Source organism: Diadema antillarum, unplaced genomic scaffold (genome assembly GCF_040938485.1).
Source record: "Diadema antillarum isolate AM-2024a unplaced genomic scaffold, OU_Dant_1.0 seq00000163_RagTag, whole genome shotgun sequence".
Classification (NCBI taxonomy): Eukaryota; Metazoa; Echinodermata; class Echinoidea; order Diadematoida; family Diadematidae; genus Diadema; species Diadema antillarum.
In genome coordinates, this window is record NW_027271234.1 from 992,046 (window position 1) to 1,019,501 (window position 27,456).

Sequence of the window (27,456 nt, forward strand, 5' to 3'; positions counted from 1 at the left end):
AAAGACATTAAATCAAGAAAACTCAAATATTTTGGCCATGTTAAAAGACATTAGAACATCCCAAAAAGTGTACTGGAAGGGATTATAGAAGGCAGGAGATGCAGAGGAAGCCAGCGCAGTGTGTGGTGTAACAACATAAAGGAGTGGACAGGAAAGAGCGTGGCCGCACGTAGTAAGGCGGCCATGAACAGAACAGAGTGGAGGTCCATAGTCGCCAACCTTGGGACTGAAGACGGCACTTAAGAAGCAACTTTTCAAAAACATGTTCGTTTTTTTTGGGGGGGTTTTTTTTAAATTTTTTCTTAAAGAAAGACTTGACGACTTGCGATTCTCAACCTCGCAATATTGCACTAAACAAAGCTAGAGCCACAAGGTGAATCAGGACTGTAAATGTAGTAACTAGTGTATGCACACATGTGTATGCTTTCTGGACTGTGTACTGTAGCAATTACATGTTTTACTACTTGACCTTCAACTTCTTTCTTAATCTTCAAAGGGCTATGCAGCCCATCACAAAGATGAACTTGATCTGCATGTTTATTTGTTGAGGAATGTGATTTTTTTTTTTTTACCACTGGCTGCTGCATAATGGTCTATAATGAGATCTTGAAATATTTTGACTGACTTAAAATTCATTACAGAGCTTGGTAGATCATTCCAATCAGATATGTCAAACTTGAGGACTTGCATGATTATGTAACATTGTTACAACTAACATTAGAATGCACATGCAAAAAAAAAAAACTGAGCAAGAGACACAAAAACAAAAACTTGATTATGCATGAATTTAATATAAGTGTGCATGAATTTAATACTTGTTATCTGTACTGCAAGAATTTATTAAGAAAAAATATATTTTTAATCTCAACAGAGCAAAGACATCACATTTCATGATGTTCAAAATTCAAGCCACTCAATTCTCTGTGCAGAAATTGATACACAATACATACACTGTACTCATAAAACACTTTCACCTGGAATGTATTACATCTCAGTTAAACTAAGCCATAAAACAAAACAAAAATATTACAGTAGGCAAAAATACAAGAGAAGAAAGTTGTTTTTTTTTTTTTAAAGTTGCACTTCATTAAATGCATGTTTGGGTCTTGCACATTCCTTGTCACTTGTATTTTTGCTCATGTCGGATGATATGTGTCAGCATTGGAGATATACATGTAATTCACAAGCAATCACTTCTATGAACTATCCTATGCATACATTGATTGTCAAAAAAAAAGAGTGACTGTCAAAAAAAAAATGGATATCATTGTAGACTGAAATCTGTCAAAGAGTGATCATGTGGAACACGTCAAGAAAATAAAGAAGTATGTCATATTTATCTTCTTGAAAATTTTGACTTCTTGTCAACCACATAATCAATTGCCACTGTTTCATATATAAGTCTATGTCACATTGTCATTTTGGTATTAGTCTGATCTATTTCAGATTAGTACCTTTCAAAATCTGACCTGCACTTATTACAGAGGTAGCAAAATGAGTCAATCGGTGCAGATATGACTGCAGAATACACACTCTCCACTTGATTAATTTTTGGTTGACTCCAGTCAGATGGCTTAATACACATTTAGATATTCATAGGTAGGACAAAAGTGCTGGCATGTACAGTTTATCAATGTCAATAACCTCTGCCAGTCATGTACAAAAAAAGGAACAAGGAATTATTTCTATGTTTTCCTTCATATAGAAGTACTCTCATGAAAGTTTCAGCGCATAATCAAATATAATAGTTATTTATTTATTAGGCATTCTGTTACCTAAAAGCTGTTCTGTTATCTAAGCTTTAATTCACATGTCATATCACATTTACAAGCCTTGCATTATCTCCTGGGTATAGACATTGAAAATTTGGTACATGTATTATGAGGATGACATTGTGTGGTTTTACAAAGTACTGTAGTTTAGGTAACATACTTTCCTGACAGATGGACCACATCAGTCCCCCCCCCCCCCCCCCAAAAAAAAAAAAAAAAAAAAAAAAAAAAAATTGAACCTAAATGTCATACATTGTCAAAATTGAATGTCTTAAAGAATGTCACAGTGTCCCAAAGAGTGGCTCGATGTATTGACATGTCTTTAATAGCCATAATATTTATCCAATTTTAAGTTTGTATATCCTCTAAAACAAGCTCTGTCTAAAATTATTATGTTTTGATATTTCCTGCATCACATTAGCTGTAAATTGATAAATTTTGGATATATATGACAGGCCTATTGACATATTGCATTTTTGAGTGATACACAGTTTACAAGCTCTGCTTTTCAGTACATCACATTTTCCCATCACTATACATTCATGTTTTGTTGCCATTGCAAAGTACACTGTTTCTATAATCATACATACATTCATTCATTCATGATAATACTATTTTGTATTAAACTTCATAAGTTGAATTTCTTACAGATTGTTCATAATATGATTTATCACATGTAAACGATACTTTGTATTCGTATTACCTTTTGTTGGACAGAAATAAGGCACAATTGAATTGAACTGAATTGAATTGAGAGTGTAACAAATCTCAGCTATAGCCCTGTTCAGATCTATTCCCTCCTCCTAATCTCCTTGGTACATTACTACTACTGAAAGACCAGGAAACTGATGTATGCAGTGAGGTGCTTTTATGTAAATATGTGTTTTTCACTATACAGAGCTGGTATAATAGAAGTGCAGCAATTGACTGTTTGTGTGTGTGTGTGTGTGTGTGTGTGTGTGTCAGAATGCCACAAGCTGAATGGGCTCTCATGCCAGACTAGTAAAACTTTGCAAGTGATGACGATTTTTCAATTGAATGACCACTAAAAAGGTTCCACAACATTTTGGTACTACCACCAGGAATGTGTTGTTTCTACATAGATCATCTGTATGAGATGAATAAACACATGACTGGAAATAAATACAGAGTTACATGGGAGATTTTGTCTTTTGTTTTTGTTTTTCAGGAGTATTCTACTGGTTTAAAGAAGCATTCCTCCTTGTATCATTATTACACAATATTTACAGTAGTTAAAAATCACAATGGCCTGGATATGTGACCCGAAGAGAAATGCATGCATTTTGCTGTGAGTGCAATGCCTTCTGGACTTAATCTCAGCTGCATGTTAAATGACTTAGATTGTCAAATTACTATTAATGAAAAAAACAAACAAACAAACACAAATATGCACATTGCACATTTTGCAATGCTTCCAAAATGCATTACATGTATTCTCATATTTAGAGACATGATATCAATCAACAAGTAAAAATTAACCATTTTGCCTTGATGGCAAATGCCAAATGCCCCAAAATACAGAGTCAGATACAGCAGATAAGTCCTTCTGCACATAATCTTTGGTGATCAGCGAAAGTTTGTACCTAAAATACCTAAATCTACATGCTAAATTAAATGAAAACTGTTTTGTTACTTTAGATATCAATTCATCACAGCATGTAAATATGTGGAATTCTGTGATCTTTCCCTTGTTTCCTTACAAAATGAACCGTACTTCAAACAATCTCGTAGCAGGACACTCCACATTGAATCTTGATTAGTACAATTGATTACATGATATGGATGGAAACACAGTTGGCACCTGACATTTCGAAGGTGACACAATGCCATCACTCAATTTCGTAGGGTGATGTACGTCCGACAGCCGTCTATAGGTTTGTTTGTCAGTTCATGCTTCATGACGAACCTTTGCCCCGGAACCAGTTCAAACGTGAAATGCCTCAGCAGCTTGGCAAGAATCACACGACTCTCAATCTGAATAGTAATAAAATCACATAAACAAATTGTTTACAAACTTTTTTTTTTAATTCCAATGCTCATAACAACTTGAAAAGTTGAATATAATCAAGAACTTTGCACAGATTCCTTAGTATTCAAGAACTGATGCTAAGTTTATTTTCAGATTCTCTCCAGCTCATATTCATTCAGCAGCATTTTCTTTCACATTTACAAATGAAACAAACGAAAAGGAAAAACGAGTTATCAGTGTGAGTCTACAGTCAGCCATACATTCTTTTTTACTGTTGAACTCTTATCATCTTTTTGTGTGATTTTTTTCCGAAAGAAGAAAAAAAGGGATAAAAAGAGAAAAATACAGGCTACACATTTCCTGCCTAAACAAAACAAAAAAAACATTTTCGTAAGAAACTTGGATTTCAACAACAGAGAATATATATAAATTATCAGAAACAAATTTACCATTTTAAAGAAATGTATTCAGGAATTTGAACATTTTTATATGTTTATCAAATGCTGTAACACAAAAACAAAGTACTGTGCAAGCTTTTTATGAACAGTGTCTTTGTTCAACTTCTATCATTTTGTAACCCATCACATTACTGTGATGAATTCACAGACAATAAAGCCCAAGAAAAAAGCAAAACATTACCATTGGGCTGAAATAGTTCCAAAAAAGATGAAAGTGTAATATCTTAATTCACTTAATCCTGCCTTGATTTCAGAGCCTGAGAATATTTTGCTGAAATTGCTTGGTTTCCATAAATGATCCTTCCCGTTTGAGTGCTGGACTTTATTCAATATAGAGCATTAACGTTGGATCAATGGTGTGAGTATAATGCTAGTACACAAAGGGGACAATGCCCTCATGGTTGACTGGCAGTATAACTGATACAACAGTGGCAAGCATACTAGTACTTGTCTACATCTAAATAATTTTTGAACCAGTTTTCTTAAAACTATGCCCATCTAGTGGACAGCTTTCATATCAATGCTGTACATTAAGGATGATCTGAAATAAATTGTGATATATCAGACAGCACTGCAGAATTACATGTGTAAAGAACCTTAATAGACATCAAAACCAGGAAGTCAGTGTTACTTGACTCTATTGGTTCGCCAAGGTGACAGGTTACATTCATTTTGTTTTCTTGGCCACCATCCATGTCAAACATTTCTCCCTGTGGTGGTCTAGATCTACCATTTCAATCCCTTCATAACACATTTTAAGTGAATAGATATTATACATTACCACAATAAGTTCATCAGCTAACACTACATATACTTTTTTTTTTTAAATTACTACTGAATTACGATGGTCTTCTTTTGTGGGACTATAACATTGCTCCATGACTTACGTTGTGGCAAAGTTTTGGGGAATGTCGACAAATAGCTGATCAAATTGCTTGGCAAGCCCTGACTGTGTGTACAGGTTAATGATGTTGGGGGTGGCTTACTGAGTATTTGTCAAAGATGTGTACACAAACTACTAGCATTACGACTCAAATTGTATCTTACCATCGCCACGTTCTGTCCAATGCAGTTCCTCTGGCCCAGACTGAAGGGCATGTAAGCATACATATAACGAGACCTAAGAACACAGATTTAGAAAAATACTTCATCAGAATCATAATGTTTGTAGATAATACAAAATAAATGGAGAAATCATACTTTAGTGAATTTATCATTCCTGGATTGTATACAGGTTCTCTAACTCTGATAGGGATAAAAGAAGTTTTGAGTAGATGGAAAAAACAGTACACATGCTCACACATTCTCTCATACAGTACTAAAACACACATACAGAAACAGTTCTTACAAGGAAATCAATCTATTTACCAGGACATGATTAAGGACTATACAAAGCTTACAAACACTGAAAATGCACACAAAGAGTTGATTGAATAAAACATAAAGTATTTTTGGTTGTAAAATTGTTAATTTGTCCTTGTTATGACCATCTTATTTAGAGGGTAAAAATTCTTACAGTCAAACTAATGTTATATTAAGACCTCTCATACAGATCTAAATGTTTCACGAAAGAGGGGCTAGACAGTGTATGACATCACAGTTATATCTGAGCATTTTTTTTCATGGAAAATCATTTTCACATTAGCTCTCTGCCAGCAAAAGGAAAGAAAGAATTAGTTTAACTTCTGTTCTCAGTTAACTTTGGTGACAAGCAAATTCTGTCTCACCAAAAATTCATCTACAATTGTATGCCATGGCACAAATTCAAAGGCCATCTGCAAAAAAAAAAGTTCAAGAAAGTTAGCACTCACTCTCCGTCTGTAGATTTGAACCTCTCAGGTCTGAACTCCTCAGGATTGTCATAGTAACGATCCATCGTCCCCATGACAAAATGGTTAAACTAAATGGTGCATGATATGAAATGAAGGAGAGAAAAAAAAAAAGGATCCCTGAAGGTTACAAAACATAGTGGCCATGCAATTCTTCCTTGTTAAGCCACTGCAGCTATACTGCAATCATTGTCACTAATCTGAAAATAAGACTGCAGTAAAAGCTGCCTTGGTGGCCACCTGCTGTGTATGGCCACTGATCCCCCACCCCTGAAAAAACATGTTATGGACCCTGTCTACAATGGCCACTCTTTTCCTATACTTGAGTTGGCCTCTATAGACAGATTTGACTGTATCATGGTAGTGGCAGGCTTTCAAGCGGGATAATGTAAAAAAGTAGGAATAAAGTAGGAACAAAATCTCTAAAAAAGTAAGAAAAAGTAGGGACATAAGAGGGAAAAAGTAGGGCATTAAAGAAAAAAAGTAGGAATAAGTCAGGACATGTGTAGGCTTTTTGGAGTAGTTTTCGTCGATACTCACCAGAACTCTTGATGTTACATGTACAGTCAAACCTGTCTATAGCGGCCACCCAAGGGATACGTAGAAAGTGGCCGTTGTAGACAGGTGGCCGCTATAGACAGGTAATCCAACTTTGTGTGCATTGCCTACATGTACATGTATCATCATTGTATACATCTATAAAAACTTATATGTACATGTATGTGTGTACGTATGCACACGTGTGTATCATACATAACACAATGCCGGTGTTTATGAAATTGTTGCACAGTATACATGTAGCATGTGCACAGTCATAAAGAAAGCTTAACACTAGTGCATTATTATGACTGAATGAGTGATGAATACAACGGTGGCGATCACTGAACGTTGCCCAGGAATGACTGGCACGGCTAAAAAGCAGAAAAACACGTTGAATTATTGGCTCGGCTACGGCTCCATCGGGTTTTTGGCCGCTATAGACAGGTTAAAATCTACCGCGGGAAACAAAATTTGTGGCCGCTGGCCGCGTTAGACAGGTGGCCGCTATACACAGGGTCTTTAACATGGCTTTTCTCTCCGGGGGATTTTTCAGTGGCCGCTATAGACAGGTGGCCGCTATAGAGAGGTGGCCGCTAAGGCAGGTTTGACTGTACTTAATTTGTACTCACAACCCTGCTGCCTCAGCCTCACTTTTGCTCCTGGGAGAGCCTGGTAATTTTGAGCGATGATGAGAGCTGGTTGAGCACTGCTCCAAGTCCTAGGCTGCAATATCAGTGGGATCAATCACATCTGCACAGGAGCAAAAGCTGAGGCTGGCAGCAGTCTTGTGGTGGATTGGTGTGTGTTATCCCTCTTTCATGCTGAAGAGGCTCTCCCCACCAGTAAGAATCTGCAACTAGAGTCTGCTCATCATTTCTGAATATAAATTATTCAAGTAGCCTTGCACACTTTTTTTTGCGGGGTTTTTCACCAAAAAAGTAGGAAAAAGTAGGAAAAAGTAGGAAAAAGTAGGATTTTGAGCAAAAAAGTAGGAAAAGTAGGGACAGCAGTAAAAAAGTAGGAAAAAGTAGGAAAAGTAGGGCCACTTGAAAGCCTGTTATAGTGGGATTATACCCTTTGCTTGCACACTTGGCAATAGTATATGGCATGTAAAGAGATTAGTGCAGTGCTCTTTTTCAACCATGGAGCTTGAGTTTTGGTGTGCTTTTTGATCTGAGGTGAATTTGCTTTTAAACGAAACAAGGCACCACAACTCCACAAACCGCGACCCAATATACATAAGGATGGTTCAGTGATATTCCAGAAAGAGAATCATGGGTAGTTCAAGGGCTTATATACAGGGTTAGTTGGTCAACTACCAGTTGGAAAATACTACAAAGTATGTATTCAATTTGTACAGCTATTAGTATACTACTAGTAGTTTGTTTAAAGGTCAATGACAGGTGTACAATAATGATAATACTGATAATAATGATGATGATGATGATAATAATAATAATAATAATAATAATAATAATAATAATAATGATCATCATAATGATAATGATAATAATAATAATAATAGCTAGTTTTTATACAGCACATTTCACACTTATTAAGTGTGTATTTTATTTGTAATTTTATTTGCTGATGACACCAGCCTGTTTTTACCTGGAAAAGATGTCGTAATGATTAATGAGCTTATCAATACTGAAATGCAAAAAGTGCAATCATGGTTTTTAGCCAACAAATTACAGATTAATTATACAAAGACAAATTATATGATTTTTAAATCTCGGAATGTAAATGTTGATGCGAATTCAATCAATATTATGATTAATATTGTTGAGATTGAGAGAGTTAAAAGTATTAAATTTTTGGGTGTTATTATTGATGAATGCTTAAGTTGGAAAGATCATATTAATCATATTTCTTTTGAAATATCAAGAGTAATTGGAGTACTACATAATTTGAAGCATATATTGCCTTTGAAAATTTTAGTGAATATATATAATAGTATGATTTTATCACATTTATCATATTGTAATATTGTAAGGGGTAATTGTGCAACGTATTTAACGCAGAAACTTTTTAAACTCCAAAAACGTGCAATACGTACAATAAGTAAAACACATTATTTGGCACACACTAAAGAGTTATTTCTAAAGTTGCAATTATTGGATATTTATAGTATTAATGAATTTCAGATTGCTTCTTTTATGTATTCCTTCACCAAAGAGTTATTACCTTATGCTTTTAATGATTATTTCATTTATAATTTTGATGTGAATATGTATGTTACTAGAAATTCCCATAAAATGTATATTCCTTTTTATAGATATAAATTCTCAAGAACAGTGATTTCTTGTAAAGGTCCTGTACTTTGGAATGATATGTTAGATAAGTTTAAACAGTGTTCCACTTTAAGTGATTTTAAAAGGAAGTATAAACTTTATTTATTACAGAAAAAATAATGTGCAATATATTATGAGGTATCTTTAAGTTTTATTGATTGCCTGTTGTTTGTTCATATATTGTTTGTTATTGTTGTTGTAGCTCATTAGCTTGTTTGTATTTGTCTTTTGAGTTTAGTACATGTAAATCTTGTCATTGCTTCTATCTTATTCTTGCCATGTTCTCTACTGTCTTTCTTTTTGGCTCCATCTATGTTCTGTGATTTAAACACAATTTTTAAAATGCAAACTTGTAAGATGCAGTCGATCAAGGGTTTGACCTTTGACAGGCCAATGGCCTTTTGTCATTCCCACACATCTGCTGCAGATCTTACTGTTTTTACTGCGTTTATACTTCATTGTAACTGTCCTTGTACTGCTTATGCTTTGTTTTGTGTATATTTCTGTGTTCTGTTCTGTACATTTTATACATACATGTATGTCTATCATTGTGGTTTTTTTGAAAGATGTGAAATAAATTGAATTGAATTGAATTGAATTGAATTGAATTGAATTGAATTTCAATGCACTCTACAGACTAAAATGACTGACCCTTATATTTGTTCCCTTTGGTATTCTGTATCCCCCACTCTCCAGCTCAGCAGCGGTGATTCTGGAGGCACCAGACACTGATGGATATTGTCGCATGGTCTCCTTTAACACCTAGTATAAGCAGCAGGGTGAGAACATCTGTGAAAATCTGATTGACAGTATTTGATTTGAATAGTAGAGAGAGCCTTTTTGGAACCAGAGAGCCTTTTTGGAACAAGACATCAATTTTTAGTGGCCCGGCAGCACTGGTCCCAGACCACTGGGCCATCCATAGCTACTGTATACTGTCCAGCCCTTATATTTATGTATTCATACACACTTGACTGTGCAACCGTGAACACCCCAGCCCAGCAGCAACATCATCTAAAGTTCAAGTTGTTTTTTTTTCACCTCCAACAAATTACAGATACAGTGAAATATTTGAGTATACATATAATGACACAAAATCAGTACAACAATGTAATTACCATAATGACATGTAATAAAGAAATAGGGAATTGTTAACAGAGATACAAATAAATGCTATATCCTTATGGTAAACTCCAAAACAAAGTTGTTGGAAATGGAGGGACTGCTAAATTTTATGAGTGATTAAACTACAAGCTCTGCTTGAGCTTGTAGTTTAATCACTCATAAAATCTGTACTTACTGGAGAATGTGTCTGGCATTGAGGTATTCTTGTTCATGAATACTTAAAACATACAAAAGACTTTGGTGAAATAAATGAGGTCTAAACTACCTTTTGAAACCGACTGTTAATACCATTGCAGTACATGTAACAACAGCTGACACCAGCCTTTGCCAGATTTATGGCCACCAGGAAGTAAAAGATTGAAATTATGATTATGATGTTCTTGTGTGTGAACTACTTTGTAGATGAAAATTAAATGTATTGTGTTTGTTACTGGTTGCACATAAAGACATTTGTGGCAAAGCGGGGAATTTCAATGTGGTCATAAAATCTTGCTTCCAATCATGAGCCCACCGAGAGTGTTAAACATCTTTGAATACTGTTGTCTGATGGCAAACTAGTGTTGAGGACTATACTGCTAGAATGCTACTTACAAGCATGAGGTATTCTAATTTGGGAAGGTCTTGGAAGTCTACGTCCGGCTTGTTTCCAAGTACTTCCTCAATTTCAGCCAGGACTCTGCAAAATGAAAACATTCTCTGTGAACGCATAGATATATTGAAATCTCCAACCTTCCTCATTCATCTCAAAAAACAGGAAGTCACTGACAAAAATTGAATACATGAATAAAACTAGAGAAGTACTCTGAGAGCGCAGACCTCCGCCAAGCATGCAGCTCATTTCCACCACTGATCGTGTTCCTCCACAGAGATATCAGTGATTTCCACCCATACGTACTTATTTAGCATTGTGTGCTACAAGCCGCCCGATTTCCCAATATAGAAGCCTTTGTTATGTCATAAACCCTCAGCTGCATGGCGCGCCTCGCCCTAGCAGAAACTAGAGCGTGCATTTTAGCACGCACATGCTAACCTCAAATACGCGCAGCCTGAACTCCCAAGTTCATTGACCCTACCTGCCAAAATATCAAAAATCCTTCATAAATTCCCCCAAAATTCTCGGATCACTACCAAAAGTTAATCGTTTGTTACTTGTGTCATTCTAAACTAACGAACACATATATACAAACAAACAAACCAACGGTAACGAAAACATAACCTCCTCCCTTGGCGGAGGAAATTATACAGGTGGCAGGTGGTGAACAATTCAATTACATATCAACTCTAAGCCAAACTGCATTGCTTCATGATAAAAAGTGAGAAATATCATTAAAAAGGGAGATAATTAGAATACCCCAAAATCTCACAACATTTTCCACTCACTTTTTAAGAACAGTTCAAATATCACTACCAAGTAAATCGGTGTTGCCAAAATGATCAAAACTGTAAAAAAAAATTCAATTTCAATTTCAATTTTATTTTCATATTTCTCGATGGCAAATACATAAAAAATAACAAAATATAATAATACAGATTGTCCAGCTTGGATATATATATAAGAAATACAAACATAGTACATGGCGGCCGATGTGTCATTTTCAGTCAAAGTAAAAGAATGCTATAGAGAAATACGATGGAACCTACTTAAAAAGCAAAGCTTGTTGAGTGTTGGTCCCAACAAAAGCCTAGTGTGAAGAACAGGATGAGGAGCATGGGTACAACTAAAGACCAAACTAAAAAACAAACAAAAAAGAATGACTATTAATACTCGGGGGGTACAGAAGATTCTTCTCAAATATAATAAAATGAGAACAAGTACCCACGTGCTACACACTATATAGCAGATGCTCTAATAGCAGTTTTGACAGAGGAGTGATAATGTGAATGTGACAAAATCACAAGGAAAGAGATAATTAGAATGTGACCAATATTCTACAACAGTTTCCACTCACTTTTTTAGGACATCAGGGTATCTACATATTTGTTGCAGTGCGAAAGCGAGGTGGTTGCCAGTTGTCTCTTGCCCTGCCAAGTGTGACATCAAACAAATTTCAAACATGATTACCAAAAGCCTTGTTCTTCAATCTAAATTATGTACAGCCCCATAGTGTTTTGCCAACTTACAAAAAAAAAAAAAAAAATAGAACCAAAATACAAACATACATTGATTTTTGAAGGGTGCGCTTCTTTGCCTCTTTACCCCACAAGGAACAATAATGAAGATGAACTCTCCCCCCCCCCCTCCCCCCTCCCCCACCCCCACACACATACACATGTTTTTTAAAAAAAATGTTTTCTTGCAGGGGCAGATCCAGGATATCCATAAAGGGGAGGCGCCTTTACAAAATTAAAGGGAGGTGCAAGAGCCCCCCCCCCATTGTTTTTTTTTTACTTCCTTTGTTTTAACAAAAAAATTAATAAAGAGGGAGCACATGCCCGGTGCGCCCCCCTCTGGATCCGCCACTGTCTGGAGTCTATGATTTGACAATGCATGGGCTCAAACCCACAGACGTTGCATGGTGAAATGCCCTCATAGTTTAGTTTTTCAATTGAAGTTTCAAAGTGCAATTCCACCACATGTTGAAGTTGTAAGAATGGAGGGATTTAAAGAATAATAAAACAAATCTATGTTTGAGTTGACCTTAATCAATACAGTGGAATCAGATGGACATACCAATGGATGTTTAATCACAACCAGACCCCCCCCCCCAAAAAAAAAAGGAGAAGAAAAAAGAAAACAGAATTATAAGGAAAGTGTACAGTACAAAGTGTCTTTGGTGACAAATACATTTGTAATGTCACCAATTTTAAATATTCTCTCATTGGCATCTGCTGCCACAACACTTTCCAACCTTAAATTAATCATTTCTAGGTTACTGCAACATCACAAAAAATTTTATGTTAAGGATAGGATTTTCTTGTTTGATCTCATGTCAAAAAAAATCTACACCTTGGAATGTCATACTGTAAAACACAATATTTTCATGGCACGAAATTTTCGCAAATTGGACTCGATGGCCTTCTTCGCAGCATGACATTTTTGCGAGTTGCCTCTAACATTCAATGCGTACAGTGTAGACAAGAACTTTTGCGAATCTTGGCTCTCACAAAATTCACGAAATTAAAATGCACATGAACATTCCTCGTTTTGCAGTAATCCTGTCGTACTTGCAATGCCAAATTGCCATACCTGCAATGAAGAAGAGTAAAAACTCATCAATCATCTCATTCAGCCCAAAGTTCTGGCTTCCTTCCAGCTCCTTGCTGGCATCCAGGATGAAAGTCAGAACATCCTTTGGTTGCTTGTCTCCACGGGCTCTTGATTCAAGCCGACTGAGGACGCAGTCTTTGGCCATTTGGCGCAGGAAGTGGACGGCACCGCGGATTTCCTTTCGAAGTTTGCGGGCTTCAGCCGTAGGCAAATACTGTTGGCGGGAATGAAGGGAAATTCCATGGTGTTTGCTTAAACTCTTGACAGCATCGACACTAATTTACATCAAGAGTGCACTTTTACAAAGATCACTGCCTGGGTAGTTTGTACATAATTTTGATGCTGATACTGACCAACCCAGGCATGACCTCTGAATGCATTTTTTATCCAGCGGAAAGGGCGCTATAACTCTTATCATAATTATTAAGTAATCACAGATGAATTTGTTTGAGGGTAAAAACACATGTAGCCAAGCAAAGAAAAAAAAACAGTTGAAAACGCCATACTAGTATTCTGAAATATACCAGTCAATGTCGGTTGAAACAAAAGAAATAAACTGGGCAATTTTATACAAGACACAAGTGGCAGTTTCATAAGTTGTTTCCAGTTGAAACAAACTACATACGGGTGGCATACTCTAAAATATACTAGTCAATTCCAGTTGAAACAAATGGAATGAACTACTGGCAAATTCATACCTCTCTGAATGTACTAGATGCAATTAACTGGCAGATTTACCAGTTGATTCCACACAAAAGCCTATGGTATAAACTGGCATACTAAAACATCAAACAATTGATTTCATGCCAGCAAACAAAAAGTGATAAGTGCTTACTGGATACCATGGCATCACTAAGGATTTTTGAAGACCTTTGAGACAGGTTGTGGCGGCCACAGGAAATGGGGATTGTGGGTCCTCAATGATGTTCAAGTCAAGACCAAAACCAAGCTGAATCAAGAAACAACAAAGATGAAATCACTTCAACAACTTCTTGACAATCATTTTTCTATATCATTCATAATAAGATTTCCCCCTCAGTTAGATGTCAGTTCAGATTATTACACTACACCAGTTGCTCATAACCAAGCATGTTGTGTTGTTATTTGACCTTAGTATTGAAATCCCAGTTTGTATCACAATTCCCCTGTGCAGCACGAGCTTGTAAATAAACAACCACATTATTGTGATAATTCTACTCCTACCAATGACAGCACATACAGAAAAATTCTAGTTGTCATTCATTTCCCATATTTTTTGACAGATAAAGGCAAAAATCAGGAGTTTGGGGGTGATAATATCACATGCTGGTAGCTGTGAAGTGAAACAAGAAGAACATAAGCTGGTTTAATATAAGGCATTCTCTGGTACTCTGCTATACACTGGCATGCTAACAGTAAATATTCCATACTCTGACTATATCCTAATAATCTGGCGGACAATGCATGAGAAAAAACAAACAAACAAACAAACAAACAAACAGACATTGCATTTCAAGGCATGGTTGCCTAACAGTTGGGAACATGCCCACTGCACTGATACAGGTATGAAAGGCGTAATATACCCGACCTTTCCAATTACATCCAGAGTGATGCTGTTGAATTTCTCCAACATGGCCACATCTGTCTTGCCATCAGCTAACTTGTCCAAGTGAGCGATCATCTGGTCTGCACTCCTATTGAAAGTATCCATGAAGCCCATAACGTACCTACCATTCAAATAAAGGAACACATTTAAAAAGATGCAGGACATTATAGGGACTATCAAAAGGATTCAAAACTTTTGGCAACAAGATTAGTCAAATGTACCATGACTCATCAATCTGTTATATGTACCAATTCTTCAGGACTTGGCACTCTACTTCCTATAGGGATAACAATTGAAGGATTTAATTCAAAGTTCTCCCGTTAACCCTTCAATGTTTGTTGGATATCGCTCCATCCTAGCCACAAGAACTCCCTCCGTGGTACATACTGATACCAGCCACACCTAAATCCTTTATTTAACCTGTAGTTGGCAGACTCAGAGCGCAAAGTGGGTACAGAATTTTCATATCATGAAATTTTCAACACTTTCAGTGTGATATCATCAGGAGGTATCGAAAAGCAAGGTCATGACAACCATCTTTTTTAACAATTACTGTGCGTTGTTCAGTAAATGGCACACACACACACACACACTGGAATGCCTGCTTCACTCATTGGTAGGCCTACACATATCTTGAAAGGGCTTAATAGCAATTAAGAGAAATTACTAAACCCCCTAATCTTGCACTTTGCAACTGTTTTTTGTGTTGTGTTGTTTGGTTTTTTTTTTTGCTTCTGTTTTGTCTTTGCTTTTGTTTTGTCTTTGCTTTTTTTTCTGTTGTTTTTGTTTTTGTTTTCTACCTGCGGCCCACAGTGGCTCCTACAAAGCCAATATACCGGGTGTCCCAAAAAAAGCGGAACGGTGGATTTTCAGTACTTTGCGTTCTAAAAGTGATATATTTTTTGACATCATTAGAAAGAGCATCTTCCGCAGAAGACAATGATACCAAAATCATTAAAATTGGTTCAGTACTTTTTATTCTACGCCAATTTCTGAAAATGCAGTCATTTTCAAATTTCGACGGATTTTTGCGACTTATGAGATAATGATTTGAGTGCGACACGCGATCCATACGGTGAATATTGTGTAAGCTCGGTGATCCATGTCAACAAAAGATACAGCAGCTTTCACATTGGGCACTGGCCAGGAAAAAGCGGTGTGTGTGTGTGTGTGTCTGTGTCTGTGTGTGCGCGCGCCCAATATGAAAGCGTTATCTTTTGTTGACATGGATCAACGAGCTTATACAATTCGCCGTATGGAACGTGTGTCGCATCCAAATTATCATGTCATAAGTCGCAAAAAAATGAAAATGACTGCATTTACAGAAATTGGCATAGAATAAATAGTACTGAACCAAATTTAATGATTTTGGTATCATGGTCTTTTGCGGAAGATGCTCTTTCTAATGATGTCAAAAAACATATCACTTTTAGAACGCAAGGTACTGAAAATCCACCGTTCCGCTTTTTTTGGGACACCCGGTATATGTACATCATGGGCAAATTGCAAGATATGTTCTGATTATATCTGCATACTTACTTGCGGTGAAAAGCAGGATTGAACAGTGACCTCCTTTCCCTCCATTTGGCATGGTTTATCTCATTGACCAGACTCCACCCCACAAATCGGACACCAAACAGAGAGTGGAAGCTCCTGTAATCCTCAATCGGTTTGAGATTCTTGCTGTTGGTCATAACCTCCTGGCATGCAATACGATCAAAAAATGACTATGATCAGTGATTGACTGTGAATATCAGGTGCTAACAACAACAAATGATAACAAGAATCACCATCACCATTACTTTGTGATGCTGGTCTCTGGTAATCTCACATTTGAAAGGAAAAAAAAATGTCTTACAGATGTAACAATGAATACCAATAGAATGGCCGGGAAAAGTCAATAAACAAGTTTTTGTCCTTCAGCAGGGCTCCCATTTTAGATGGTGGATACTCAATGGTGGAGACTCAATAGTAATTCAATTCTTTGGTCATGCAGTTAATCATCAGATAACTGAATTCCATTTATGACAAAATAAGTCTTTGAGTAGGCTAATTATAAGGTACTTTAAAACTAAATGTGATTGCATTATTTCACCATGTAGTGAAAATGTAAGTGTTCCCCATATAATCTAAATGGGAGAACCTCACCCATCCCCATCCACCCCCACCCCCCCCCCCCCACGAATCAGCCTCTATGCTCCCTTGCAATGCCTCATTCTTACATTGTATGCCATACTTGACAGTCCTGAGATATAATAGGGTAAATTCCATGCCATATGTTTACATAAATACAGCATTGATATGCAATGATTCAATATCTACATTAAGTGAAGGGTAGAGTCTCACAGTGTAGATAATGATAAACAATAATGCTGAATTTTAAAATCATCCAATTCTATCACTAGCAGGTCTGACCATTTACACTATGTCAGCTGCTTTTCAAAGGAGGAAAAAAAAAAACACCACTTAGCAATGAACAAGACCCTGATTAGTTTTCAGCTTGACTGGATATGAGGTAAAATTTCCTACACATTACATAGCTAATGCACATCTACTTTGGGATAGCTATAAAGTTTTTTTTTTCCACATAATGGCTGCTTGTATGATAGCATGTATTTGTACTTACCTACCAATACATATTCTTTTTTTTTAACCTCCAATAATGAACAAACAATTATCCTTGTCTCCAAAGAGAAATATGAACCCACACTTAACTACAAGTTAGCTGATGGAAGGAAATTGGCATGAAATATTGAAGGTAAAAATGAAAGCACTGAAGGCCTCTATAGGTACTGTACAGGATGTAAGGACACGATGTCTCCTGGTCATACGATGTGTACTTTCATGATTCAATACTAGCTTTCTTTGTCGGTTCACTGAATGTTTAATGTGCTACTTGAACTTGCCATATCTGCACGAGGGTCCTTCAGGAGCTCAAGATAAGTTAATGATTAACACACTAGCCATTAAGGTGAGTTGGCTCAGTGAGTTGGGCGGTGAGTTGGCTCAGTCGGTAGCGCGTCTGCCTCACGATCACGCGGCCCGGGTTCGAACCCGAGTCTGGACTGAACAATGTTGTGTGTAAGCATATGTGACCCTGCACCTCAAAACAAACAAAAAGTCGCCAGACATGACTTTTTAGTTAAGACCATATTCTGAAAGAGCAGACTTTAAGCTTTAAAATGATGTATAACTCAAATCAAATGGACTCTCCTAACCTATCTAAATGTTGGAAAGAAAGCACAAACTCAGGAAAAGCGTGAACTGAGAAAAGAGGCTCTGAAGTACAGTGTCTATTCAAGCGCTTAATCTTTACCAAACCGTGCTGGCTGTGCCATGAATGGGACAAAAAACAGGAAGTAAACCACCAGAGTAACAACAATGAAGGGATTATTAGCTTAAACTGAAATTAAACATGCCTCATTAACACATTCTGTCCATAATTAATGCCAACTTTCAAAGCAGTAGCACTATCCTTTCAAAAGTTATTAGAGTTGAAAGTGAAGAGTGTGGACAAGGTTTTTTCAGAAATGGAAAAGGGATTCTAAAGACACACCTAATCACACTATTCTACCAAAAATGTTCGAGATAAACTGCTAAAAAAACACACTTTCCTGCCCGTTTTATGATACCAAATTTTAGCATAATGTAAAAGAAGACCCGCTCTTTCAGAAAATATGAAAAGTCAAGTTCAGCTTGGTTGACCCATTTCACTTATTTTCAGTCCTCACGCAAAATCAGGGTGTGCGACTTTATGTTCGTTTTGAGGTGCACTGTCACATATTGTCCCCTCTAGCAAGAGGCAAAACACTCTGTCCAGGATAGGACATAAAATGGAGGTCCCATGTATGAGAGAGCAACAACTCATGCACGTAAAAGATCCCGCTTCATTCATTCATCGCAAAGAGCAGGGTGTTTAACCCAGTGAAGTGGTCCCACCTCACATCCAATTGGACCCCATGGAAGAATATGGGCTATCCAGCCATCTTCTCAGATGGAAAATGGACAAACAAACAAACAAACAAGGGCTGCATGAAATTTGCCATGTCTTCTCTAACCTTGGCTTCGTGGTCAACACAATTCCTGTATAAATGTGTCCATGAGCTCATGTTCATAACATACAAACACAGTAAGAACAGGTGTCTTAGTTTACATAGCAAACATGCATGTCAGCACGTAGGCATCAAACTACGCCCTAGCTGTATGATATAGTCCAATTTGCTTTTGATTTTAAGGAATATCATGACTTCATGCATAATCAAACCCAGTTATAGTTGCTAATTCATTTGAAGATAAACATTAGAACACACCATTCTCCACAAGCCCAAGAAGTTATTTAGGACTATAGGACTACCGTATATGATCCGACTGATAGTGTTTTGTCCAAAAAAAAAATATTACTATATTGGCTTTCAGTTCAAACCTATGATCATACAACACTTCTGATGGGTCAAACAACCTTCTGCAAAAGCTCACCTACTGAGTATATCAACTTTCTAATGGTTGTTAGTCCCTCGTTAGGCCTATTTGTAAATGTCGAACCATGAAAGGTTGTTAGTTTTTCCTTTGAATGTCAAACCACTAATGGATGCTATAGTCTTAATTCCCTTTGAATGTCAAACAACCAATGACTGTTAGTCTTTCCCTTGTATGTCAAACCACCATTGGTTGTTGGTTTCAATTTCCTTTGTATGTCAAACCAATGATGACCGTTAGTCTCTCCTTTTATATTATATGTCACACCACATATTGTTGCTAGTCTCTCCTCTGTAGGCCTCTGTCAAAGCACCTATTGTCGTTTGTTTCTCCTAAAAGTTGGATGTCAAAGCACCAATTGTTGTTATTTTCTCCTTTGTACATCAAAGCATCAAGGGTTGCAAGTATCTCCTTTGTATACAAAAACCATCAACGGTGATTAGGCCTACTCTCCCCTTATCATGTGTGTTAATCTAAAACCACAAATGATAGCTGATGGTGTAACCTTTACAAGTACACCACTAGTGGGTGTCAGTCTCACATTTACATGTACACATTTTAAACCACAAATGGTTGCTAGGTATACCTAAGTCACAATATGTATGATAAACCATTAATGGTCAGTAGGCTTACCTTTACAGTCTTAGAATCCAGTGAGATTACAACAGTCCAGTGCAAGATGTGGAAGCAGAAGACTAGACCAAATTGTTTGTGCCTGGATGAGATGGAAATGAAAAGCCAAAATGTTACAAGAGGAATAGATACCAGGGGTACTTTATTTTCTGCAAATCAATAAATCAATCAGCAAATCAATATACATAAGGCACACAATCATGAACATGTGGAAAATATACAAAGTAAATTCAAAACAGAGTCGTTTGACTTGCATAAATAACGATATAAAGGAAATTAATGATATAATATACAGTAACATGCATGTCTATGCAGCAGGATTACAACAACAATTATAATTAAGAAGCAATCATGAAGAGGGCTGCCATTATAAGCATCTATAGCTTGAAAAGATGGCCGGCCAAATCATAACTCCTGCCTACAAAAAAAAAATCATTGATGTATCCTGGCTATTACAAAACAATTTGTGACCCGCTACAACAAAAGGATCCTAAAGTCGCTGACGGGTGAGCCAAGAAAATTGAGTTTGAAGTCAGATCACCAAAATTTGTCAAAACGTTCGGATTTCTGTTTTTACATAATTTTGTAGTCTAATGTATCTGCTATCATCTGCCGAAATTTCGAAGCTAAAAGATCAAAGGAAAGGCCTGAAAGTAGCATTTTTCTGGGCCATGCTTGGCTCACCCGTCAGCGACTTTAGGATCCTTTTGTTGTAGCGGGTCACATTTGTATGATTATACAAAGTTGTCCCTAATTTGTAAAATAGTGTACTTTTTGGAAACCCCTACGCTTAATTAAACTTGACAAATTATATAACTAGCAAGACATAACAGGGATAGTACAGTTTTGGTTTAGACAGGTCTGCAGGTTTCCAACTTGTGTGTGTGTGTGTGTGTGTGTGTGTGTGTGTGTGTTTGTGAGAAAATGAGAAACCTCTTAAAGATATGAAAGAACATGTAATTCTCAAATGAATTCACAATTCGTCTGTTGAGAATGATAAGGGCGTTAAGTTGCCACTAAACCCATAGTGTTCAAGACAACTTAACGCCCTTCTCATTCTCAACAGATGACAATTAGTCTTGACATGGCTGAGATATCAAAAAAAAAAAAGAAATGACCCTAACAAAATGGGAGAGGTCACAGCTTTTATTAGGATCTCTCTGTTTTACGTTGTTTTTTTATATCTTGGTCATTTCAAAACCGATTTTCATCAAATAAATGTTCACTTCCCCGATTGTATTCTCTTTAAAATTTCACAGAGTGATTTCTAAATATCTCTCAAAACGTTAAGCTGTTCAAATCCTCACCTCAACCAATATACCATCCCTTTAAATCTTCCATTTTTTCAGCATTTTTCTCTAATCACACAAAACCTTCACAGGCCTTTCACACAGGGATAGATATTAAATGGGAATGTTTTCCAAGTGCCATTATGGAAAGCATACAGTGTAGAATTATTATTCCTTTAAAATGCATTTAATAACAGATCATTATAGCTATGGTAGAGCATGTAATTGTTACTTTCATTCCTTACTATTACGAAATAATCTATACGTTGCTCAATACCAACATTCTTCTTTTGCAGTAATTTCATTTAAAAGATATCTATTCAGAAAGATGAGTTGAGAATGTCCCTTCATATCCTATATGTCTATGTATAGTGACCTGATAAAAGGAGATCCCTTTGTCACTACTGTCTGTGTATTTACTTGTAAAAACCAGTGTGCTCAATTTGCAAGAATGTTCCAATTTTTTACTCAGCATGGTTGACAGAATTCAGTCAATAGAGCTTTTTTTTAATCAAGGTAGGTTTTACACCATAAGTACAGCTTAGTACTGGACAAATAAACAGGCCACTAGAGATCATAACAGGTAGCACTTTACGCTTGGTTTCTCTACACTCCAATTGGTGTGATAGCACCTTGTCATGCCTACACACCCCATTGTGTTTGTCTTATAGTAAAAAGTTACCTTTGACACCCAGCTAGCACTTACTTGTACATTAGCCACAGTGATTCCCTATAAAACAAGTGTGCAAACATGGTTTCAGTGCAGCTATAAGGTTTGAAATGTTTCATTTGATATCTGAACAGATCGATAAATAAAGTTGAAAAAATATATAATTTCTATATAACACACTGAGGAGAAAAATTTGTTATATGGGCTAGCCTAAAGTTTGTTTAAACAGTGATATCTTAAACTTATTACAGTTTAAATCCAGTGATGGAAGCCAAGAAGAAAAGAACTTACCATTCAGACAGCAGACTTGCAAATGGTAGCTGCCTCTTTCTCGTGAATTCCAATGCAATAGGGAGATGACCCAAGAAGAAGCTTTTGGAAATTTGATCAGTAGAGGGTTATCAGAACACTAGAAAAAGAATTAGATTTGTGTGCTAATCATGCAGAGACTTCAGTGATTAAATGAAGAAAAAAAAAATGCTCTGGCCTTGAGCCGAATTCATTCTGTCAGTGAGAGATATGATATCAATCATTAACAATCTTTTTCCTTTCTGATTCCATCATCATATTAGTGGAGCGGCATAGCCGAACAATTGTGCATTTTGTGATAAAAGCACCAAATTTCGTACACAGGTTGAAAATCACGTTCAGATTAAATTTAGATATTGGGCCATCGTAAATAGCGCCCTCAACGTCCATTTCAAAATGGCTGCCGTAAATGCCATGTTTTCGTAAAATTTGCTAATTTTAGGAGAAAAAAAGTCAATAAGATTTTGGTTACAAATGTGAAATTACATTCAAAATAGATCTAGATATCGGGTCATCGGATATAGCGCCCTCAACGGCCATGGCAGCCATTTTTCAAAATGGCCGCCACAAATGTCATTTTTTTTTCAAAATATTTGCTCACTTCAAAAGGGAAAGCCAGTAAGATTTTGCAAACAAGTGGGAAATTACATTCAAAAGGAGTTGAAATATTTTGTAATTGTTAATTGCGCCCTCAACGTCCATGACAGCCATTTTTCAAAATGGCTGTCTAATGTGCCACTTCTTTTGCAAATTTTGATTTTGCAAATTTCTTTGCCCATAATTGTTAATTACATTCAAAATAAATCTAGATATTGGGCCATCAGAAATTGCGCCCTCAACTGCCATGGTATCCATTTTTTTCAAAATGGCCGCCAAAATGCCATTTTTTGTTTAAAAAATGCAAAATTCAGAAGGGAATGCCATTTTTTTTTTCTTTTTTACAGACAAGCGGGAAATTGCATCCAAAATAAATAAACACATTGGGCAATTGAAAATTGCGCTCTCAATGGCTATGGCAGCCATGTTTTGTTGTTGTTGTAGTTGTTAAATGGGCACCATAAGTGCCACTTTTTCATTTAAAAAAATGCTAATTTCAAAAGGAAAAGTCAATGAAATTTTGGTCATAGATGGGAAATGACATTTAAAATAAATCTCGATATTGGGCCATCGGAAAGTGCACTCTCATCGGTCATCACAGCCATTTTTCAAAATGGCCGCCATAAATGCTATGAAAAGACTTATTAAAATCAGAAGGGAAAGCCAACGAGATTTTGCAAACAGGTGGGAAATTACATTCAAAAGTTAACTTATTGGGCCATTGCAAATTGCGTCATCAAAGGCCATTGCAGCCATTTTTCAAAATGGCCACCATGAATGTCTTTTTTTTTTTAGTAAAGTGTTGCAGACGTCAATTAGAATTACTACAAAGGTGGGAAATTACATTCAAACTGAATTTGATAATAGGCCATCCAAAAGTGCACCCCCAACAGCCATAGCAGCCAAGTTTCAAAACAGCTGCCATGGATGCCACCCCCCTTTTTTTCCCAAAAATTTGCTGATGTCAGAAGGAAAAGTCAATAAGACTTTGCGAACAAGTTGAAAATTATGCTCAAAAATGAATTTAAGTATAACGTCTTCTTAGAAGACGTCCTCAAGGGCCATGCTGACCGCCATGGATGTCTGCTTCTTTTTTCTTTTTTCTTTTTTGTGTGGAAAGATTTGCTAATCTCAGAGAGAAAATCAGTGAAATTTGTACATATGTTGAAAATCATATTCAAAAGAAAATAATATATGAGGTCATTACAAATGACATCATCAACGACCATGGCAGCCATTTTCCAAATGGCTACTATAGATGCTATTTATTTCTGAAAATATGATAATGCCAGAAGAAGACAATACAATTTCTTGTGCAAATTGACAAAAGACATTCAAATAAATTTAAGTTTGAATTTGAATTTGAATTTGAAATGAAGATATTGAGCCACCATTTAAACATCGTCCCCAACGGCTATGACAGCTCTTTGTCACAATGGCTTCCACACACTCCTTTTTTTTTTCTATTTGCTCATTCCAGAAGGAGAAAGCAGTAGAACACTGCTAAACAGCCATTACATCTGATGCAATCTGGTGTTCAAAGAAATTAATTTTTTTTTTAAAGTTTCATTGATGGGTTAGTTCTAAATTCATGTTTTCAGCTTAGTTCTAATTGCAGTATTTCGCGTGTGACGGCTAACAGTATGGATATCAAAGGTATGTGTTTTTATGGAAGCATAGCAAGTAAATTCACCTTTTTCGTAAAATGAAAGGCCATTTTTTTTCGTATCTGTCTTAAAAATATTTAGGAAGTTACATTTTAGAATAGATACACTTCATATCGTCCCATATATTCAATGATATGGTGTTACTGTCAAATTTAATACATGGCGCTATTATCCCTGGATATTCATATTACTCTTTTTCGGAAATTTTTCATGTCTGCCACCTGAAATATGCATTCATCATTGGTGATATATAATCGCTAAACATTTGCCTGGTTTATTTTAGTTGTTCCTCAAATGATTTCTTTTGCACCATATTTCCGTTTATTTTTCGGAAATTTTTCATGTCTGCCACCTGAAATATGCATTCATCATTGGTGATATATAATCGCTAAACATTTGCCTGGTTTATTTTAGTTGTTCCTCAAATTATTTCTTTGACACCATATTCCAGATTATATAATGTCTCTGTGAGTATTTTACTCTCTTCTCCTTCTGAAGTTAAGCAAATTTTCAAGACAAAACAAAAAGAAGAGTGTATTGTAGCTATTTTGACAAATAGCTGAAATAGCCATTGAGAATACAGCTTATGATGGCTCAATGTCTAAACTTCTCTGTATATAATTGTCAACTTGCGCAAAAAAAAAAATTGTCTTCTTCCGGTGTAAGGACATCTTCATAAAAGAAAAATGGCATCTATGACAGCCATTTTGGAAAATGGTTGCAATTACCTTTATTAGCATTTTTTTCTTGAAAATTTGCGAAGAAACAATTTCTAGAGTTAATGCAATCTAAATATATTTTTTGATTTTAACCATTATTTTTCAATTTATGTACAAATTTGTTGACTTTTCTTTCTGAAATTACCATTTTTGAAAACAAAATAATTATGACAATGGCAGCCATTTTGGAATATGGCGGCCTTGGCAGTTGAGGGCAGTATTATAGGGCCTAATAATCTAACATGAATATTTATTTCAAACATGATTTTCAAATTGTGTGCAAAATCTATTGACTTTTCGTTTTGTGAAATCAGGAAATAAATAGATAATGGAATCCATTGTGGCCATTTTGAAAAATGTCTGCAATTGCCATTGAGGGCGCTATTTACAATAATGTAATATATAGGCGCAACATATATTTCAAACGAAATTTTTAAATTGAGTGGAAGATCTTTTTGATTGACTTTTCCTTCTGGAATTAATAAATTCAGCCAATTTTAAACATGGCCGCCATTGGCATTGAGGGTGCAATTTGCGATGGCCCAATATCTGAATTTATTTCGAATGTTATTTCCCACTCGTTTGCAAAGACTCATTGATTTTCCCTTCTGAAATTTGTAAAATTTTACGAAAACTGGCATCTATGGCGGCCATTTTGAAAAATCCCTGCCATGGCCGTTGAGGGCGCAGTTTGCGATGGCCCAATATCTGACTTTATTTTGAATGCTATTTCCGAAACGTTTGCAAAATCTTATTGATTTTCCCTTCTGAAAGTAGTAAATTTTTACAAAAAATGGCATTCATGGCGGCCATTTTGAAAAAAATGGCTGCTATGGCGTTGAGGGCGCTATTTACGATGGCCCAATATCTGTATTTATTTCGAATGTTATTTCCTACTCGTTTGCAAAATCTTGACCTACTGATTTTCCCTTCTGAAATTTTTGATTTTTTGCAAAAACTGGCTTTTATGGCGGCCATTTTGAAAAATGGCTGCCATGGCCGTTGAGGGCGCAATTTGCGGTGGCAGAATGTCTAGATTGATTTTGAATGTTACTTCCTACTCGTTTGCAAAATCTTATTGATTTTCTCTTCAGAAATTTGTAAATTTTTACGAAAAATGGCATTTATGGCGGCCATTTTGAAAAATGGCTACCACGGCCGTTGAGGGCGCTATTTAGGATGGCCCAATATCTGAATTTATTTTTAATGTCATTGTCAACATGTGTGCGAAATTTGGTGCTTTTATCATAAAATGCACAATTCCTCTAATTTTTCAAGCTATGCCGCTCCACTATATTGTTATAGAAGGATCACAAACTTTAGAAAATGGTACAGTTTGTTTGTAAACAACAGATAGTATTCTATAATAACATAAACTTTATTATTCATGACTCATTTTACTGGATTGGTTGACATTACATGCAAAATACCACACCTTTGTTGATAACAGCTGGTACAAGTTATATATCACCTATGTGCAATATCAATTATAATTTAATGCGCTCCTCTAAAACGAAGTATAAAGAATATTTGGGATGAGGACAATCAGGAGCAGAGCCACAGACAATGGCAATGATTGGATGTATGGGGAAATCATTTCCGATTAATTTCTTGATAGATAAATGTGTCATCTTCTCGTTTTCTTTTCCACGCTTTTAGCTCTGCGTTGGGCAACAAAAATTAATGAACGGATACGTACCTTGGTCTTGGAGCCGACGGAATGTGAGCATATTTCCTGTGTTGCCAGTGTAGGATAGCGGCATAAACCAAGACGGATGATGTGGCCAGAGCTATCAAGAGAAGCACGGCATACCAGAGCAGAGTCAAGACTCCCCCCATGGCCACGGTGATCAACTTCTTCCCTCTCTTTCTCAATCGGAAAAGTGTCTGTCCCTTTATGTTATAATATAACACTCGAGCGGTCAGCGTAAACCACCGACAGGTCTGTCAGAGTACAAAATAATGTCACCGGCCACAGCTGTGTATGAGTTCTGTGTCACCGGCAACCAAAAGGAGACCGCGTTATATCTGCCTCATTTCCGCGACTGGTCCTTGTACGTACATGTGCGTGAATGTTGAATCCCAGCTCAAGCAGACGGCAGCATGGAGCAAACAGGAAAAGCAGACCGCAACGCGGCCTTTCCTTGCTTCATTCCCGTGATCGATCGATCCATGTGTTAGTTTTGATCATATAGCTACATGTATAACAGTGGCCCCATGCTTTGAATGTTGAATCCTACAATCAGCAGCAGACAGGCTAGCCGCCGGGCAGTCCGTATACGTCCGCGCGTGACA

At 36.5% G+C, this 27,456-nt stretch overlaps 1 protein-coding gene across 1 annotated transcript; it reads right to left on the reverse strand.

The window, feature by feature from the left end:
- Positions 1-3,212: 3,212 nt before the first annotated feature.
- On the reverse strand, positions 3,213-27,207 carry LOC139728084 (cholesterol 24-hydroxylase-like). The gene is made up of 13 exons (XM_071639047.1): positions 26,861-27,207; positions 22,161-22,241; positions 19,911-19,992; positions 16,341-16,501; positions 14,784-14,922; positions 14,052-14,165; positions 13,196-13,430; positions 11,958-12,030; positions 10,600-10,684; positions 9,535-9,645; positions 6,032-6,120; positions 5,268-5,340; positions 3,213-3,767 (listed from the first exon to the last, which is right to left on the reverse strand). Exons 1-13 carry the CDS (start codon positions 26,998-27,000, stop codon positions 3,627-3,629), a joined length of 1,524 nt encoding a protein of 507 aa, XP_071495148.1. The 5' UTR covers positions 27,001-27,207; the 3' UTR covers positions 3,213-3,626.
- Between the last annotated feature and the right edge of the window lie 249 nt (positions 27,208-27,456).

What these genes read in the sequence shown, in the direction of transcription:
- LOC139728084 (XM_071639047.1), bottom strand. Translation starts at nt 27,000, where the DNA reads ATGGGGGGAGTCTTGACTCTGCTCTGGTATGCCGTGCTTCTCTTGATA. An exon ending in CTCTGGATGTAATTGGAAAG is followed by an intron (nt 14,166 to 14,783) that starts GTCGGGTATATT and finishes TTCTTGATTCAG; the next exon opens with CTTGGTTTTGGTCTTGACTT. An exon ending in AATTAGAATACCTCATGCTT is followed by an intron (nt 9,646 to 10,599) that starts GTAAGTAGCATT and finishes TGCTTATACTAG; the next exon opens with GTGTTAAAGGAGACCATGCG.